Genomic DNA, 15,798 nt, shown 5'->3' on the forward strand with positions numbered 1-15,798 from the left:
GCCTCCTCTTTTAAATTTCCATAGCTATTTGTTAGGTTGAATGTTATTAGAAGAGCATGCTGGCTGTATAAAAAAAATCAATAGGAAAACATACATTAGGTCAGACATGTCAAACTCACGATGTCACATGATGTTGCGCAATGTATCGGAACGGTTTTGCCATTGCCGGGCCCAGCTTCCGGATGACGTGCCGGCCTGTAGGCCGGCAGTTTGACACTCCTGCTATAGGTGAAATCATTTTATTTCTTTGCTTTTGGACAAAAATATTTCTGAAACTTCAGCAAGGCAGAAACTGGACAAGTGTCAACGTTCACAGAATATAAAATGTTGACTAAATAATTAGCATGGGAAAAGAGTCTTCCAAGCAAGCCCACTTCATAGAAGATAAGACTTGAATTCAGATCCTTTAAGGAAGATTATTGAAGAGAAATTGCTTTAGCTACAACTTGTGTGGCTAAACAAAGTCAAACATTGATAATATAAGCTGGAAAATTTTGAGACTGATTCATGTCTTTTCTTCCCTTGTAAAATAATTAGTAGTAGGAAGACAGGTAGTCTTTGATGGCAATCGCAGTTGAGACTGGAATTTCAGCTGTAAATCATAGCATTCATAAGTTGTAAGTAAGCACCCACATGATCAGACCTAATTTAGAGTGATCATTAAGCATATTATGTGGTCCTAAGTCTGAATCTATTCTCCTGAATGGGCATTTTTTTTGTCAAAAATGGCAAAAAGCATTGCAAATCATGGTCATGTGAGTGCAGAAGACTGCAACCAGTCACAAATATGAGCCAATTGCCAAGCATCCAAAATGCATTCATGTGATTGCAGGACGGTGAGACATTTTAGGATGGCTAGAAGTGCTTTACGGGCTGTAAAGCATTCTTTCTAAGGCCATTGTAACTCCAAACAGTATTTATTAATCAGTTGTAAGTCAAGGACTACTGTAATTTGAGCTGGAAATTGAGATCACAGTGCCACATATGAACCTCAGTAAAAATTAGTTCAGCTTTTAGTTTTATCAGAGAGAGAGAGAGAGAGAGAGAGAGAGAGAGAGAGAGAGAGAGAGAGAGAGAGAGAGAGAGAGATTTTGATGTTTGTAACAAGGCTCTTAAAAATTTGAGCTGGGCAGGTTCTAGGAGACTTAAGTCTGGGTAATTACAGATTTGTGCAGTGCACAGCAGATGACTGATGAGTTTGAAGGTATTTAGCATGGGGTGCATAATTGGTGCTGAAGGAAATATTGAAATACCTTAATTTTATCAATATATAAACATTTTATTTTCTCTGATGGTGAATGGTGAGCTTATTGAAAAAAGGATACTACTGATTTATTGTAATTTATTATCAAACTTTTCTGTCTACAATAAGATATAAGGACTTAGAAGTCTGTCTCAAGATCATTTGAACTATAGACGGGATAGCTGTATCATCAGCTTTTAAAAGAACTGAAGTAGTTCTATTGGCCAACTTTGGTGGATAAAATGTAGATTTTGTCAAAGTTTGAACCAAATTAATTTTAAAAATGGGGATTAGAGATTAATGTAGACACATCCTTGTTTCACCCTTTTTGGATGGGAATTAGGAAAGACAAAAAAAAATTGAGATACTATAACAGACATGCATTATAGCAGAGGTCTCCAACCTTTTGGGCATCATGGACCGGTTCCACGGAGAGAGGTTTTTCCATGGACCGGTGGGTGTGTGATTTTGTGTGCTGCCTGCATCTTGCGGATGGGGCTTTGCTTATTTGTGCGGCCCAGTTGCTGGCATGCCGTGGCCCAGTATTGGTCCACGGGACAGAGGTTGGTGACCCCTGCATTATAGTATTTCACGTAAATATATAAACAAGCAAAGAAGATATTGATCTGCAAAGGAATAGCCAATCTTGCCTAAAACCTGTCTCTTGGAATCACAGTACCTTTAAATCCATAAAGGCACCATAAAGAATATCCAGATGGCAGGAGATACATTAAAAAAAGCAATACAATACACTGTTTGAACATTGATCTTTCTACCTGAAATCTGGTTTGCCCCTCTACCAGAATATTGGCTCCACCCTCCATCTAATTTTTAATGTATAGCTGTTTACAGTAGTCTGTGACTTACAACTATTGTTTGAAGACCATTCAAAGTTACAATGCCACTGAAAATAGTGACTTATGACTGTTTTTTTATATTAATAACTATTGCAGCATCCCCATGGTCATGTGATCAAAATTTAGGCACTTGGCAGCTGGCATGTATTTAAGACAGTTGCACTGTCCCTGAGTCATGCAATCTTCTGACAAGCCAAGTTATTGGGGAAGCCAACTTAACAACTGCAGTGATTAACATCTGTAACAAGAAAGGTTGTAAAATGGGGCAAAACTCACTTAACAACTGTATTTCTTAGCAGTGAAAATTTTGGGTTCAATTGTGGTTATGAGTTGAGGACTACTTGTAGTTAACTGGTGGTGTTTATTATATATTCTGTTATTATAAAAAGCAAAATGGCTGTGTAGACTACATAATTCTATATAATTCAGATGAACTAAATAAATAGATACTTAAACAACTTAATTCAAATGACTGAGCAGATGCTTAAACAAAGATCTCTAATTTTTCTAGGACTAAGAGGACAGCAGCGTGGAATTTCTTCTCAGATTTCCATTAAAAGCAATGTTTTTCATTTTTTTAAAAAAAGCCTTTCTTACCCTTATGAGAACTTCTTCTCTATCTCATTGCATCAGACTTACTTCTATGAGAGCTGTTTCTCCTTATGTTGGACTGAGAATGTCCTTATTGTTTTAACTGTTTCTTTGAAGCTGTTTTCCATTGTTGTCTATTTGATTGTAATGTATTCAAACCCATCTGCAAGGAATAGATTTCAGATTTCACCTGTCTTGTTTACATCTTTTCTTATAAATCCAATCCTTACATTTCTAAAACAACCACTCAATATTTGTGACTTTTTAAAAATGTGATATATTATTTGATGACTAAAGTTGATGACTTAATAAATATAAGACTCATAGGAATTAAAATTTATTTTATGAAGTTGAAAATGAGAATATAAAATAATTTTATAAATATTAATTTATTTAGAAGTATTATACTTACTTTGAGTGTTGTACTTTAGCAAAAATTCTTTTCAAAGGCTAAACTAGCTACATATGTAACTTTTTAAATACTTATCTTGGTAAGTAACAGTGAATTGTCAAAATATTGTAAATAGGATTTCTACAAGAAATTTTCAGGCAAGAAAGGAAGTACCAGGGATTACTTTTTTTTTTGTGATCAAGCGAAATGATTAACAGAGCTATCCCTTCAAAATTATGCATTTGAGAAAATTGTGCTGTAAGTGTGCTTTTTTAGCCACTCAAATGCTCAAATTGTATAAGTTTATAAAGAATAGTTTCCCAAGGTAATTATATAGCCTCTGTTATCCTTACACTCTACTTTCTCAAAGAAGACTATAATATCTAGTATAAGGAATTCTGGTTTAAATCTTTTCATATTTCTTGATTTATATCATATTATCTTTACCTTATTATCTTTAATGTCCTCACAAGAAGAACACGGATATCATTTAATGGTCAGATCTTTGGAGATACTAAATATTATATTCAAGTTCAAACAGAAGAAAATGAATTATGGGTAAATTAGTTTGATATTAGTATTCTGAGCAGATATTAAGAACATTGCTCTGTAGGTGCTAAAAGTCTGGACAGTTCATGAATTTGTCAAGAATTTATCTTGACAAGCTAACTGGTTGATAATTGACTACTTCTGTAGTAGATGATGGGAATAATACAGAAAAATATATCTTGATTTAATCAAAGTACATGACATTATGATTAGCAAATTAAACATGGGCTAGTGACATGATAACTAACTAGATGTACAACTGGTTTGAAATTTATACTGAAAGAATATGGTGAGAAAAGATAAAAATAATTCTATACTGGTTTGGTCATCAATAGAGTCAAAAAGGATAGTGTCAGATGTTAAAGTTTCTAGGTACCTGTCAACAAGAGGGCAATGGGACTCAGGCGCTATAGCTGTAGGATTACTGAAAGAACAATAATAATAATAGATAAAACAGACAAAAGAATACTGTGTTGGAACATCATTCCATAATCATATATTATTAATTGGAAGCAACAAAGCATGGCTACTTAAAGCAAATGTTTGAACACTGGAAAATAATCTTCCTAATTTCATATATCACTGAACAACAATTAGCAGATCAAAGGAGATTCGTTACTAAAAATAGAATATTCAGAGATGTAGAATAGGAAGAGATTCAGAAAAAAAATGAAAATAAAAGACCCCGAAGCAATAGTAGAAGAAACTCAGATAAAATTAATTGTAAATATAAAGGGAACAGCTGATATGAATTACAGAAATGATAACTTAGAAGAAATAATAGCAACAGAATCAGTATACTCCTGCATTGAAACAACCTATGAACTGATCCCCTGAAGAATTAGAAGAGAAGATTATAGCATATGCAGAATTATCAGTAGAAAGTATTGATAATTTCTTGAAAGTTGTTCCCCCAGAAGATCTTGTACCTATAATGAAGGATGTAAATAAGGTACTTGCAAGGATTAAAATTACATCTGTCAAACACACCAGTCAGCTTGGCTAAAGGATAGCAGTGGTGGTTATAGAAGAATTGGATACTGAAATTAGAAAGCCAAAAGTAAAATCATATTTAATTCCAAAATGGAAGATCAGACTGGAGGCCAAGGTAAAGAAATTAAGATCAGATATAAATAATTAAAAAAACCACGAAATTGAAGAATATAAGGAATCAAGACAAGTCTACAAACAAATATTGATTTAGCACCACAAAAATGAAAGAAGCTTTGGAAGTCAATTGGAAGACCTTATAAACAACAGAAATGGGTTAAAATTTAATAAAAAGGATTAAAAACTGAACATCTCCTGGAAATGATCAATTGCGTGGCTTTTGGCTCAGATATCTGACTAGCTTACATCCAGTTATAGCTATAAAGATTAATGAAGTATTGCATAAAGGAGTCATGAGCAACTGGTTATTAACTGGCAAAACATCTCTAATTCAAAAATACTCAGCAAAAGGGACAACACTTGGAAATCATAGACCAATAATAAGTTTTCCTGCAATGTTTAAATTACTCATAGACATAATAGAGGACAACATCCAAGATAGTCTGTGGAGATTCTCAATCATCCAGAACACGGTTGTACCAAAGGTGCTTTTTCCAAAAGGCATCTGGACTTTCTTGTTTTTTCGGTTGGAAAAGTTTCGCTTTTAATCCAAGAACTGAAAAGCTTCTTGGACGAGAAGTGAACCGTTCTCAAGGGGAAAAAACAAGAAAGTCCAATTGCCTTTTGGAAAAAGCACTTTGGAACATCCAAGATTATTTAGAAGAAAATAACATCTTTCCAGTAGAATAGAATGGAAAAAATAGGAAAAGTAGAGATACAAAGATCAACTTCTGATCGATAAAATGGTTTTGAAAAATTGTAAAAGCCAATAAGTTAATTTACATTTGATCTGAATTGATTATAAAAGGGCCATTAGAAATAGACATTAGAATGTGTATAAATGTTAGAAGGTATATAGAAAAAATAATGGAGCAAAGAAAGACAGAATTGGTGGTTGAAAATAAAAAATATGGGCTTGTCAACATTAGGAGAGGCATCTTGCAGGGTATGGAAGATCAACCATCCTCGTTGGGAGGAGGTCTCAAGTGGGAAATTAGCCTGAACTCATTATGTAAACATAAGGCAAGGTTTGAACTCTAGACATGTGGATCAGTTTCATTGACTTTTTGTCATTGCCATGATCTCATTTTCAGTGATTTTTGAAGAAAATACATCTTGTCTGTCAAACAGCAAAAAATGCTAATAACATTTCACATTTGCTTTATATGGATGATCTGAAGATCAGAAATTGAAATCCAGTCATTGAGAAACACTAAGAATTTTAAGTACAAATATAGCAATAGAATTTGGGTTAGAGAAATGTGCTGCAGTAGCAGTAAAGTGGGGTAAGGATCACAAACAGTAATGGAATTGAAATGCTGAATGACTAAATCATTAGGATGAAGCCTACAAGTATCTTGGTCTTTTACATCAAGCATGCCTAAGTTAAAAATATGTTTAGTAAAGAATACATCCAAAGAGTGAGACGATTGCTAAAAAAAATTGAATGGTGGAAACTGGTACTTATTGAATGTACAGGAAATAAAATATGAATGTAGAAATAATGTAATAAAACATGAAGAAAATTTGACAAAGAAATTGTCAGACATGATCAATTTCTAGCAAAAGATTGAGGGGAAAATGGATAAAGATAAAAATCTAGAATGGCTTACAACTGGAACATTGAAAAAACTGAAGTCTGATTTTAGCTGCACAAAAGCATGCTATTTCAAATAATGCAATCAAGGATGGAATTTAAAAGAAACAATAGATCATATATTCAGCTCATGAAAGACGATTACAAATGATAGAACAGTCACCAAAACGTTTCACTGGAACATCTGTAAAAATTATCATGTGCCAAGTAATGAAAAATTGGTAGGAACATATAGTTGAAAAAATACTTGAAAATGATCAGGTTAAAATATTGTCTTGGCTCATAACACACCAAGTTTAATTATAGTTTTAAAAAAAGAAAGTGAATAATTTATATGACAATACCAAGGGGATAATAGAGTGCCAAAAGTATTGGAGAAGATCACAAAACAATAAGTTCTGAAAATCAAAATTATGGCATAAACCGGCTAAAGTGGTCCCAGTGGTTATCAGCACATTGAGTACCATAGCAAAAATTTTTTAGAAAGCACTTTGAAAATTTGTCCATTGACAAAATTTCCTTCTGTCACTTGCAAAAAGCCACATTACTTGGATCCACATATATCAGATTCAGATAGGTAGAATTTCATTCGCAATCTATAAACAAGCGATTTCAGAATTTTTGAAATCCAGTTATAAATATTATATGATTACCACTTGATAACTCTGGAATCTGATTAATGTTGATAGAGCTTCCATAATAAGCTAGAAGCAGTGTTACAAAAAAGTGAAGCATTTTAATGGTAAGCTTTAAAGCAAATATATATATTTTAAAATTGGCAGTGCTGACCTTCAAGCAGAAAATGGAAGGGTACTATAGCTATTTTTTAAAATGTTTGGTAAATGCTTTTTATGTATAGATAGAAATTCAGCTTGTCATAAGATATGCTGGAATTTTCATAAATTTAGCAATTTTACACATTGTGATGAGTTGGTGCAGGAAAAAAAGATTTTCAATGCCAAAACATGCATACTTGCTAAGGACAAAGAATGCAGATGAAATCAGTTTTGAGAAAGTATCTTTACCTAAATAAATAAAAGAATGCAGGCAAATACCAAAATATAGAGTAATCAAGACATTGAAAACCAAGATCAGAGAAATAATAAAATTTCAGGAATATTTTGCTATGAATTGTGAACAAAATAGGATCTTTAGTGTGAAGTGTAAGCATATCTAACCGCCTACCTGACCATTTCTTTGAATGACAACATTGTACAAAGCACAGAAGCGGAGTAACAAATAGCAAGCCAAAGAAACTAAAGACATGAGATAAGAAAAGAAAGGGAATTCCAAGTGACTTTTCTTCTCCCACATCCGTTTTTTGATCTTTTGTTCTTTAAACCTCTTACTTCTTTCTTTTTGAGGTTCTCATCATGCCTGTTCAACCATAACTATGTCAATCTTATTCTTCTTGAACTGTTCACTCCTCCATCATATATTTATTTTGTAATTCAGTCTTCATTCTCTCTATATGAATAAATCAGCTCAATGTTCGTATGTATGTATGTATGTATGTATGTATGCATGTATGTATGTATGATTTATTAAATTTATATGCTACCCATCTTGTCAAGCGACTTTGGTGGCTTACAACATTTACTTGATCAGATGCTATTGTATTCAGTCTACATTTATTCAGCACTGATTCACTTTGTAACCCTGTTTCTTTTTTTAATCTCATACAATTATTATTTAATACCTACTGTTTTCAACTTTCCTTTTCAATATCTCTCAATTCTCTATAACTAGGTAGAAGCATGCATAACCATTTTCATTTCTCTGAACATTCATTTATCACAACAGATCATACACCAGACATGTCAAACACAAGGTCCGGGGGCCGGATGTGGCCCGCGAAGCCATCCTGGAAACAGTGAGGAAGCAGCCCCTGCTGCCTTGGCCTGGCCCAGGCTGGCCAGGAGCCAATGTATAATTTTGTGGCCATTTATGCTGAAACGCATTCAGTCTTAGCTCCACAAGGCTGTCTAGAAACAGGGAGGAACCAGCCCCTGCCATGTCGGCCTCGCCCCCTGGGTGCATGCCAGGGAGATGTCACCCTTTGGGAGGAATGAAGAAATGGACCATGCCTTGGCACTTGCCCCAGTCCCACCCCCTTCTGCCAAAGACCCTCAGATCTGTCCCACTCCTGCCCAGGCCCCCACACGCCCCCTTGATGCAAATGATGTAGAGCTGGCCATGCCCACCCGATAGGCCACACCCACTCCATCCATGCCCACCCAGTAGGCCGCACACACCCTGGCCACCCCACCTCCACCCCCCCGAGGGCAACCGCAATGCTGATGCGGCCCTCAATGAAATTGAGTTTGACACCCCTGTCATACACCATCCAGTACCTTTTGTCCAGCATTTGAAAATTTATTTTTCCATTTTTAGTTACTTATGGTAAGGTATAAGATTCATTATATCCACTAAAAAACTGGAAGAAATGAAGCAAAAATAACCTGTAGTTTAGCAAATTACATTTACAAGAAAGATCAGACAACTCTCAGGATGTGTTTCTTCTGTAATCCAGGAAGGATTAGCCCTTCTTGATTCTCAATATAAATACAAAAATAAAATGTTAGAATGGGCTAGTTCATAAGAGATTAAACTGTACTTAATGTTTGTTTAACTGAGTATATATATATTTGATTTAATTGTGATAACATCAATACAATATTTTTGTTTAGGTCTTTAATTCTTTTGTTTAACAATAAATTGTATGCATGTGTCAAGATTAATTGGTCTTATTGAAGTGGAATGTGTATATTTTAGTAGTTTTTTAAAATAAATATTTTATTTTCTAATTTTACAGTCATAAGTACTTAATAAGCAACGTGTTGTCTGGGTCTATTAGTAATTCAGTGGTACATATTAACTTACCAGTCTAGTCCGATACTATACCATCCAGTGCTTCCTTGGTCCTCTCTTCTTCCGGTAGTATGCATTTTTCCATACTGGGCAAATACAATTCTTGTTACTGTTAATACATGTACAATTAAACATAGATATCTTCATCACATTTTTCTGATATTATACATAATATTGATAGTATCAATTTATAATATCTTTTCTAGCCAAAATATATCTCAATTGCATTTGCACTTAAAATCCATTTATTCAATCAAAATCCTATTTTTTCTGCTTTTTAAAAATTTTAATTTCTCATCAGTGTTAAAAATATCTCTATTGCTTATAATTTTCTCATAATAAAGTATATTTGGGTAACCAAAAGCTTCCCTTATTCAAATCCTTTTAGAATTTTCATATTTCCCATCTCATAACAAAGTATAATATTCTAGTTATAAATCCTATAATCCTTCTAATTATAATACTTTTATTTCTAACATCTGTTTAGTAGTATAATATCCCATCTAATAGGTCAGAACCTCAATTTTATTCAGTCTTACTGTAGCTTTCTTCCTTTGCCAAATAACTTTCCAAGTCAGTACATTTAAATCATCAAGTAGTTCTTCCTCTGTTTTTGTATATATTATTTGGAATGAGGAAAAGAACTTAGTTGAAGTGTTTTTGGAAGAACGCCCAACCCATTTATATTCATTAAACAGCCTCCATCCTTCTTCAGTTTTTCTTTTCATTTCTTGTTCGTCAGTATTCAGCATTTCTCCTAACAGCTTTATCATCCATTCAATCAGCTCTTCTTCCTTATCCTCAAATGTGTTTTGAGATCTTGACAAGTGCGATGTCTTTTCCATTTCCTGTGTTATCACTGCATCTTTGGATCCATTTCTTCTAATTTTCCTTCTGTTTTCTGGGTTATTAGTTTCTTCTTTGCAGTCATTGTCTGGATTTGTAAGTTAGGTTAGAAAATTGTACTTTTATCTCATTTGCGTTATTTTTAGTCTCATCCTGAAATAAAACAATTGTCTCTTGGATTGATTTCAACATGGAAAGAATTTCTTTCTGAGATTCATTAACATCTTCTTGTTGATATATCAAGCTGGGAGTTTTGGAGACAGGTGTTGAAGATAATTTTTTACCATTTAAGTATGGAGCACTCATTTTGTTTTTGTATGTAGTCTTTATAGTTCAATAGGGTCCCCAATCCAAATAAGCAGTTCAAGAGTTTTTGTTTTTCCTTTTTCCTAGCTACAGTCTAGCAAAAGTGAAAGTGTCCAGGAACAACAAAGAATCTTATCTGAGTCTGGGCTTCAAGCCCAAGTTTTCCTTAAGCATAATAAATTGAAATGCCATAATTCTCCACTAGATGTCATTGACACCATCTTCCAGCTTTCCAAATCCAAGCTTATTTTGCAAACTTTCAAATATTTTTTTTAAAAAGTCTCAAAGGTATTTTTAGTCCACAAATTTCAAAGCTATAGATCTGTATTAGTTCCAAATTGATCTTGCAGTTTCCTTTGTTTTTCCCCCAGAGCAATTAATTCGCCATTTTTCTTTTCCTGAGGGAGCAGGGCAATAACTTCCCTCTCTCATCGGGGAGGATTCTTTTCTTTGGGCATTCTTTTTTCCAGGAAAGTAATGTTAGGGCCATAAAAAGAGGATAAAGTCTCACCCAGTTCCATCCACGTTGCTCAGAAATTGCTAGTTAGTGCTTGTCTTCGATTGTCAGCAGCTTATGACTGGCCACATGAATGTAGCCAGTCTTTCCCCCACTGGTTTGGAGGGCTCCCTCAGATCCAGTGGAAAGGCCGCTGCCCCGTCACAATCAATGAGGGTCTCCTCCTTTTTCATCGCCTCTTCAGGGCAACTCAACCCTTTTTAGGGTCCCTAGTGGGGTGAAATTGAACATGGAAGATGGAGCCCCATCTTCCTGCGTCATTATGCCACGATGTCAAACCGGAAGCCCATATTTTAGTCGTTTTATTGCATACAACATCAACAAAGTTTGGAATTTGTTCACTTCAAATCTATCAAGTGGAAAAGCCCATTATCTTTAAATTGATTTTTTAATAAATAAATACGCAAATTGTAATTTTTGTAGTGCCACAATGATACAGTTAGAAACTTGTAATGTTAGCAGGCAGTTTTTGTTGAAGCTTATAATATGACTTCAGAATGTATCTTTTTTTCAACAACAAATGCTTACAGTCTTGTTTTCTGTCATTATGTTAGACAACATCTTTAACAGTTTTATGTTGAAATAGTAAATTATGGCATAGTAAATTATGGCATATTTCAATATAGATTTTTGCTTTTTTGTTGTTGCAGTTCCCAGAGTGTGGGTTTTTTGGCATGTATGATAAAATTCTCCTATTTCGCCATGATCTGAACTCAGAAAATATTTTACAGCGCATTACGTCAGCAGAAGAGATAAGGGAAGGTGATCTTGTTGAGGTTGTTCTGTCTGGTAAGAATATCTGTTTTCAGTGCAATCCTCATATTGATTATACCAAAATACTAACATTACTGGGAATAATTGTAATTAATAAATTGTAATATGCATAATTTTAAATACACACCTACTGCAAAGTTGATGAAGTACTTTATAAAATTGGATATTAAAGATGGAAGCATGGAAATTCATTTTTTTTAAATAGGAAATTGATTCATCCTGATTATTTACTATAGTGAGCTAATCTCATGGAATCAGTAGGTTTTTACTGTGGGTGATTATATTTTAAATAGTATAAAATGTCATAGTCAAATCTATATTGAAAATGGTATTTTAAAATTTTATGTAAAGATATTTGTTTCATAGTCTTATAGCATTTAAGGCATTATATTCACTATATTGGAATCTTGTTAGTACTTTAATATGGAGGAAAGCATTAAAACTTATTCTTTTTTATATATGTATTTTTAAAGCATTAGCTACAGTTGAGGATTTCCAGATTCGACCTCACATGCTTTACGTTCATTCCTATAAGGCCCCTACTTTTTGTGACTATTGTGGAGAGATGCTTTGGGGCTTGGTACGGCAAGGACTGAAATGTGAAGGTAAGCCAATTAATAACAATGAGTGTTATTAACAATGTTTCTGTCCTAAATCCCCAAATGCAGTATATAGTTTCAGAGATTTTTGAAAAGCACTTCATTTGCATGCTGTGATCTAAGAATTTATAAATTAATAGTTCTTTTCCTACAGGATGGATTTCTTATCTAGCAAGAAGAATTATGTTTGGTTTATGGGAAGAAATGATGCTATATAAACTTTTGAGTTCCTTGTAGAAGGTCTAGTGCGACGGCCGTGCTGGTGCAATATCAGAAATAATGAGATGATGCAGTGTGGGAGGATATATCAGTGTAAACATTTTCTGTTTTCTTTCTGTACTTCAACATATTTATAACTTATCTAGAAAGAAAAACCCTTTCCACATGCATATTTCCTAATCGTAATCAAGTTAATAATGAGTGCAGGGTAAATTATTAGTAGGGACAGTTGGGAACAGCTTTTGAAAGCAGCTGTTGAAGTCTGAAAAAAGTTCAGCTGCTTTAATTATTTGAAAAGAAGTGTTTTGTATGCACTCCTTTCAACTGTGCATACAGAGTGTACCTCCCTTGATAATTCTGAAGCACCTCCTTTGATGTATTAGTGCATAGGGGCATTAATAACCCAAGCCCTATTCATTGGCTTGTACCCTAATCTGATGGTTCTAACAGATTCAGGAATACAGTATTTAGATAATCTGTTGGGGAAAAAGATGAGGAAAATCAGCAGCAGCGTGAATTGCATAACAAGGACTGTTTTCCAGCTTTAGCCAGGGTGAAGTGGGGTCAGAAAAGCAAATATTCAGGCCAAAAACATTCCATGCATTGCAGAGATCTGCTGTTAATTAAATGATCATGGCAATGTTAGAGGTGTTGGTTCAGTTTTTAAAAAATGTGTTATCTTTGCCACATATTTTGCTTAATCTGTCTTTCATCAAATAGAATCCTAATATTGTTAAAATGTGTAGCATCATCAGTAAAAGTATGTTTATTTTCTCTTTTACTCCCCCTCCCTGTATTAATTTCATTAGGGTGTGGATTAAATTATCACAAGCGATGTGCTTTTAAAATTCCAAATAACTGCAGTGGGGTAAGAAAGAGACGGCTATCTAATGTGTCTTTACCAGGAGCTGCACTTTCTGTCCCAAGATCTGTACAAACTGATTCTACGTCCATAGAAGAGGTATTTATTTATTTTTCTTTTCAAAGAAGAATTAAAGAAGAGTTAAAATCAATTTGGTAAGACACTGTTATTACCCAAAGCACATTATCCCAATTCCTTACTCCTTAATCATAAGAAACTTTAAGATGTATTATTCAGACTTAATCTTAGCTGAGAATGGTCACTTCAAATAATCTTCTAACTTTTCTTAAAATCCAGAATTTTGCTTTTAAGTGAATGTATATGTATGTAAATCAACATATTTTGGTTTATTGGACATTTACTTCACTTTTTAGTGCCTATCAAAACTGATATATAAAAACAATAAATGTATGTTCATTATATTTTTGAAATAGTTTCTTCTTGCCAGAAATGCAGATATTAAACATTTATATAGGTATTAAAATTACACCAAAACCACTACAATATTTCCAAAACTGCATTAAGAACTTCTGAATCAGAAGTTTTCAGACTTTTTCCTAGCTGCAGAACTTCTTAGTTAAATAATTCTCAGAAAGCTTCACCAAGAAGCAAAGCTTTAATGACAATTAAATTGACAGTAAAACAAAATTTGTGCTTGTTATAATTTCTTTATGCAACTTATGCGTATATTAAATGTATTTGAATTTCACGAAAATGGTGTTCTCCAATTACTATCCCAGAAATTTCCTCCATTTATTGTATGTAAAACAACTAGTTATTGTAAATGCAAAAATATCATTTGCAGTGTACAGACATTAAAGCTTGAAATTCATAATTATTTGGAAAATTAATGTTGTCTTCAAACAAACCAGTGCTTCAGCAACTGGGATATGATTGTTTTTCCTTAGAAAAATGGTGTGGATGCCCATGGCTGTGTTCAAATAAACATTTTTTTTTGCTCTTAATCTTTCATGAAACTCCATCAAAATTAAATGATGTAACTTCTTTTAAGTTGTAAGGCAGTGGTGGCGAACCTATGGCATGCGTGCTACAGGCGGACGCAGAGCCGTCCCTGTGGGCACGCACGGCATTGCTGGGCTCCTCTCCCTCCCCCTCTCCATGCATGCACAGTCTGGGAACAGCTGCAAGAGCTGGGCGGGGTGATGGAACGTATAAAAGGAGCAGTTTTGGTGGGAGAGTGAGTGAAATCAGAGCTGCCATCTCCCTTCCACAGTGCAGCCCCATCGGCGTGAGCGGAGACAGCCCCAGGACGGTTGGGAAGGACCCCTCACTGGTGCGAGTCCTGTTTACAGGGTGGCTCTGATGGGGGGGGGCGGCGGCGGTGATCCCTGCATTGCCAAGCCCGGCCGGCCACAGATCTGGAAACAAAGCTGTGCCGACCATCCTCGCGCTGGTGGTGGCAGTGGTGGGGGAAGGTGAGCTGTGGCACAAGCCCTCCCCTCCCCGCCCTGCCCAGAGGCGCATGTGGGACAATGCGGCAGCAGCGGCAAAGGGTGCCTGCATGCCAGATCCTGCCTTTCCCCGCCGCTGCCGCCAGCGCAAAGATGGTGGGCGCAGCTTTGCTTCTGGATCTTCTGCCTAACACTATCAGCCCCCCCACACAGAGGCCAGTGAGCGCATGGGGGCCGATGGTGTCCATCAGCAGCCACAGCATGCTGGCTGTCCTGCATAATTGCAGACTAGTCACAGAGCCCCATCGGCCTGGGCGGAAATTGACGGATCTGATGGGGGTGGCTTCTGCTGCTGCTCTGACTGGTCAGCCATGCAGGGAAGCAGAAGGGGCAGCTGATGCGTGAATCTGCTGCCTTGTCAGGCTGCTAGTGAGCAGCCGAGGTGGCTCCAGACCCTTGACTGCCCCTCCACCTCCTCCTGCTTCCCTTCATGGCTGACTGGTCAGAGCAGCAGCAGAAGCCACCCCCATCAGATCCGTCGAGTGGATGCACCCAGGCCGGGCAAAGACTTCCTTCCGGCTATCCCGGAGCAATTTCCGCCCGCGCCGATGGGGCTCTGTGGCCAGTCCACCATTATGCAGGACAGCCAGCATGCTGTGGCTGCTGACGGACACCGTCGTCCCCCATGCACTCGCTGGCCTCTGTGTGTGGGGGCCGATAGTGTCAGGCAGCAGATCCGAAAGCAAAGCTGTGCCGACCATCCTCGTGCTGGTGGCGGCGGCAGGGGAAGGCAGGATCTGGCATGCGGGCACCCTTTGCCACTGCCGCCGCACATTGTCCCGCGTACATCTCCGGGCGGAGTGGGGAGGGGAGAGCGTGTGCCACAGCTCACCTTCCCCCGCCACTGCCCCCACCAGCACGAGGATGGTTGGCACAGCTTTGCTTCCAGATCTGCGGCCGGCCGGGCTTGGTGATGCTGGGATCACTGCCACCGCCTCCTACTTCTCTATGTGGTTGACCAGTCAAGGGGCTCAGAGCAGCAGTTGCTGCCCCT

The 15,798-nt window shown here is 36.4% G+C and overlaps 1 protein-coding gene across 2 annotated transcripts in view; it reads left to right on the plus strand.

Moving 5' to 3' along the window:
* The window catches only part of PRKD3 (protein kinase D3), a 57,417-nt gene that overhangs the window by 14,940 nt on the left and 26,679 nt on the right, over positions 1-15,798 (plus strand). For both annotated transcript variants that reach the window (XM_039327019.1, XM_039327020.1), the window contains exons 3-5: positions 11,529-11,667; positions 12,126-12,257; positions 13,280-13,431. In XM_039327019.1, the coding sequence (XP_039182953.1) occupies positions 11,529-11,667; positions 12,126-12,257; positions 13,280-13,431 (423 nt within the window). The remainder of the gene's footprint in view (positions 1-11,528; positions 11,668-12,125; positions 12,258-13,279; positions 13,432-15,798) is intronic.

This window comes from Crotalus tigris, unplaced genomic scaffold (genome assembly GCF_016545835.1).
Source record: "Crotalus tigris isolate CLP2741 ecotype Arizona unplaced genomic scaffold, ASM1654583v1 scf7180000024349.2157984, whole genome shotgun sequence".
NCBI classification, from domain to species: domain Eukaryota; kingdom Metazoa; phylum Chordata; class Lepidosauria; order Squamata; family Viperidae; genus Crotalus; species Crotalus tigris.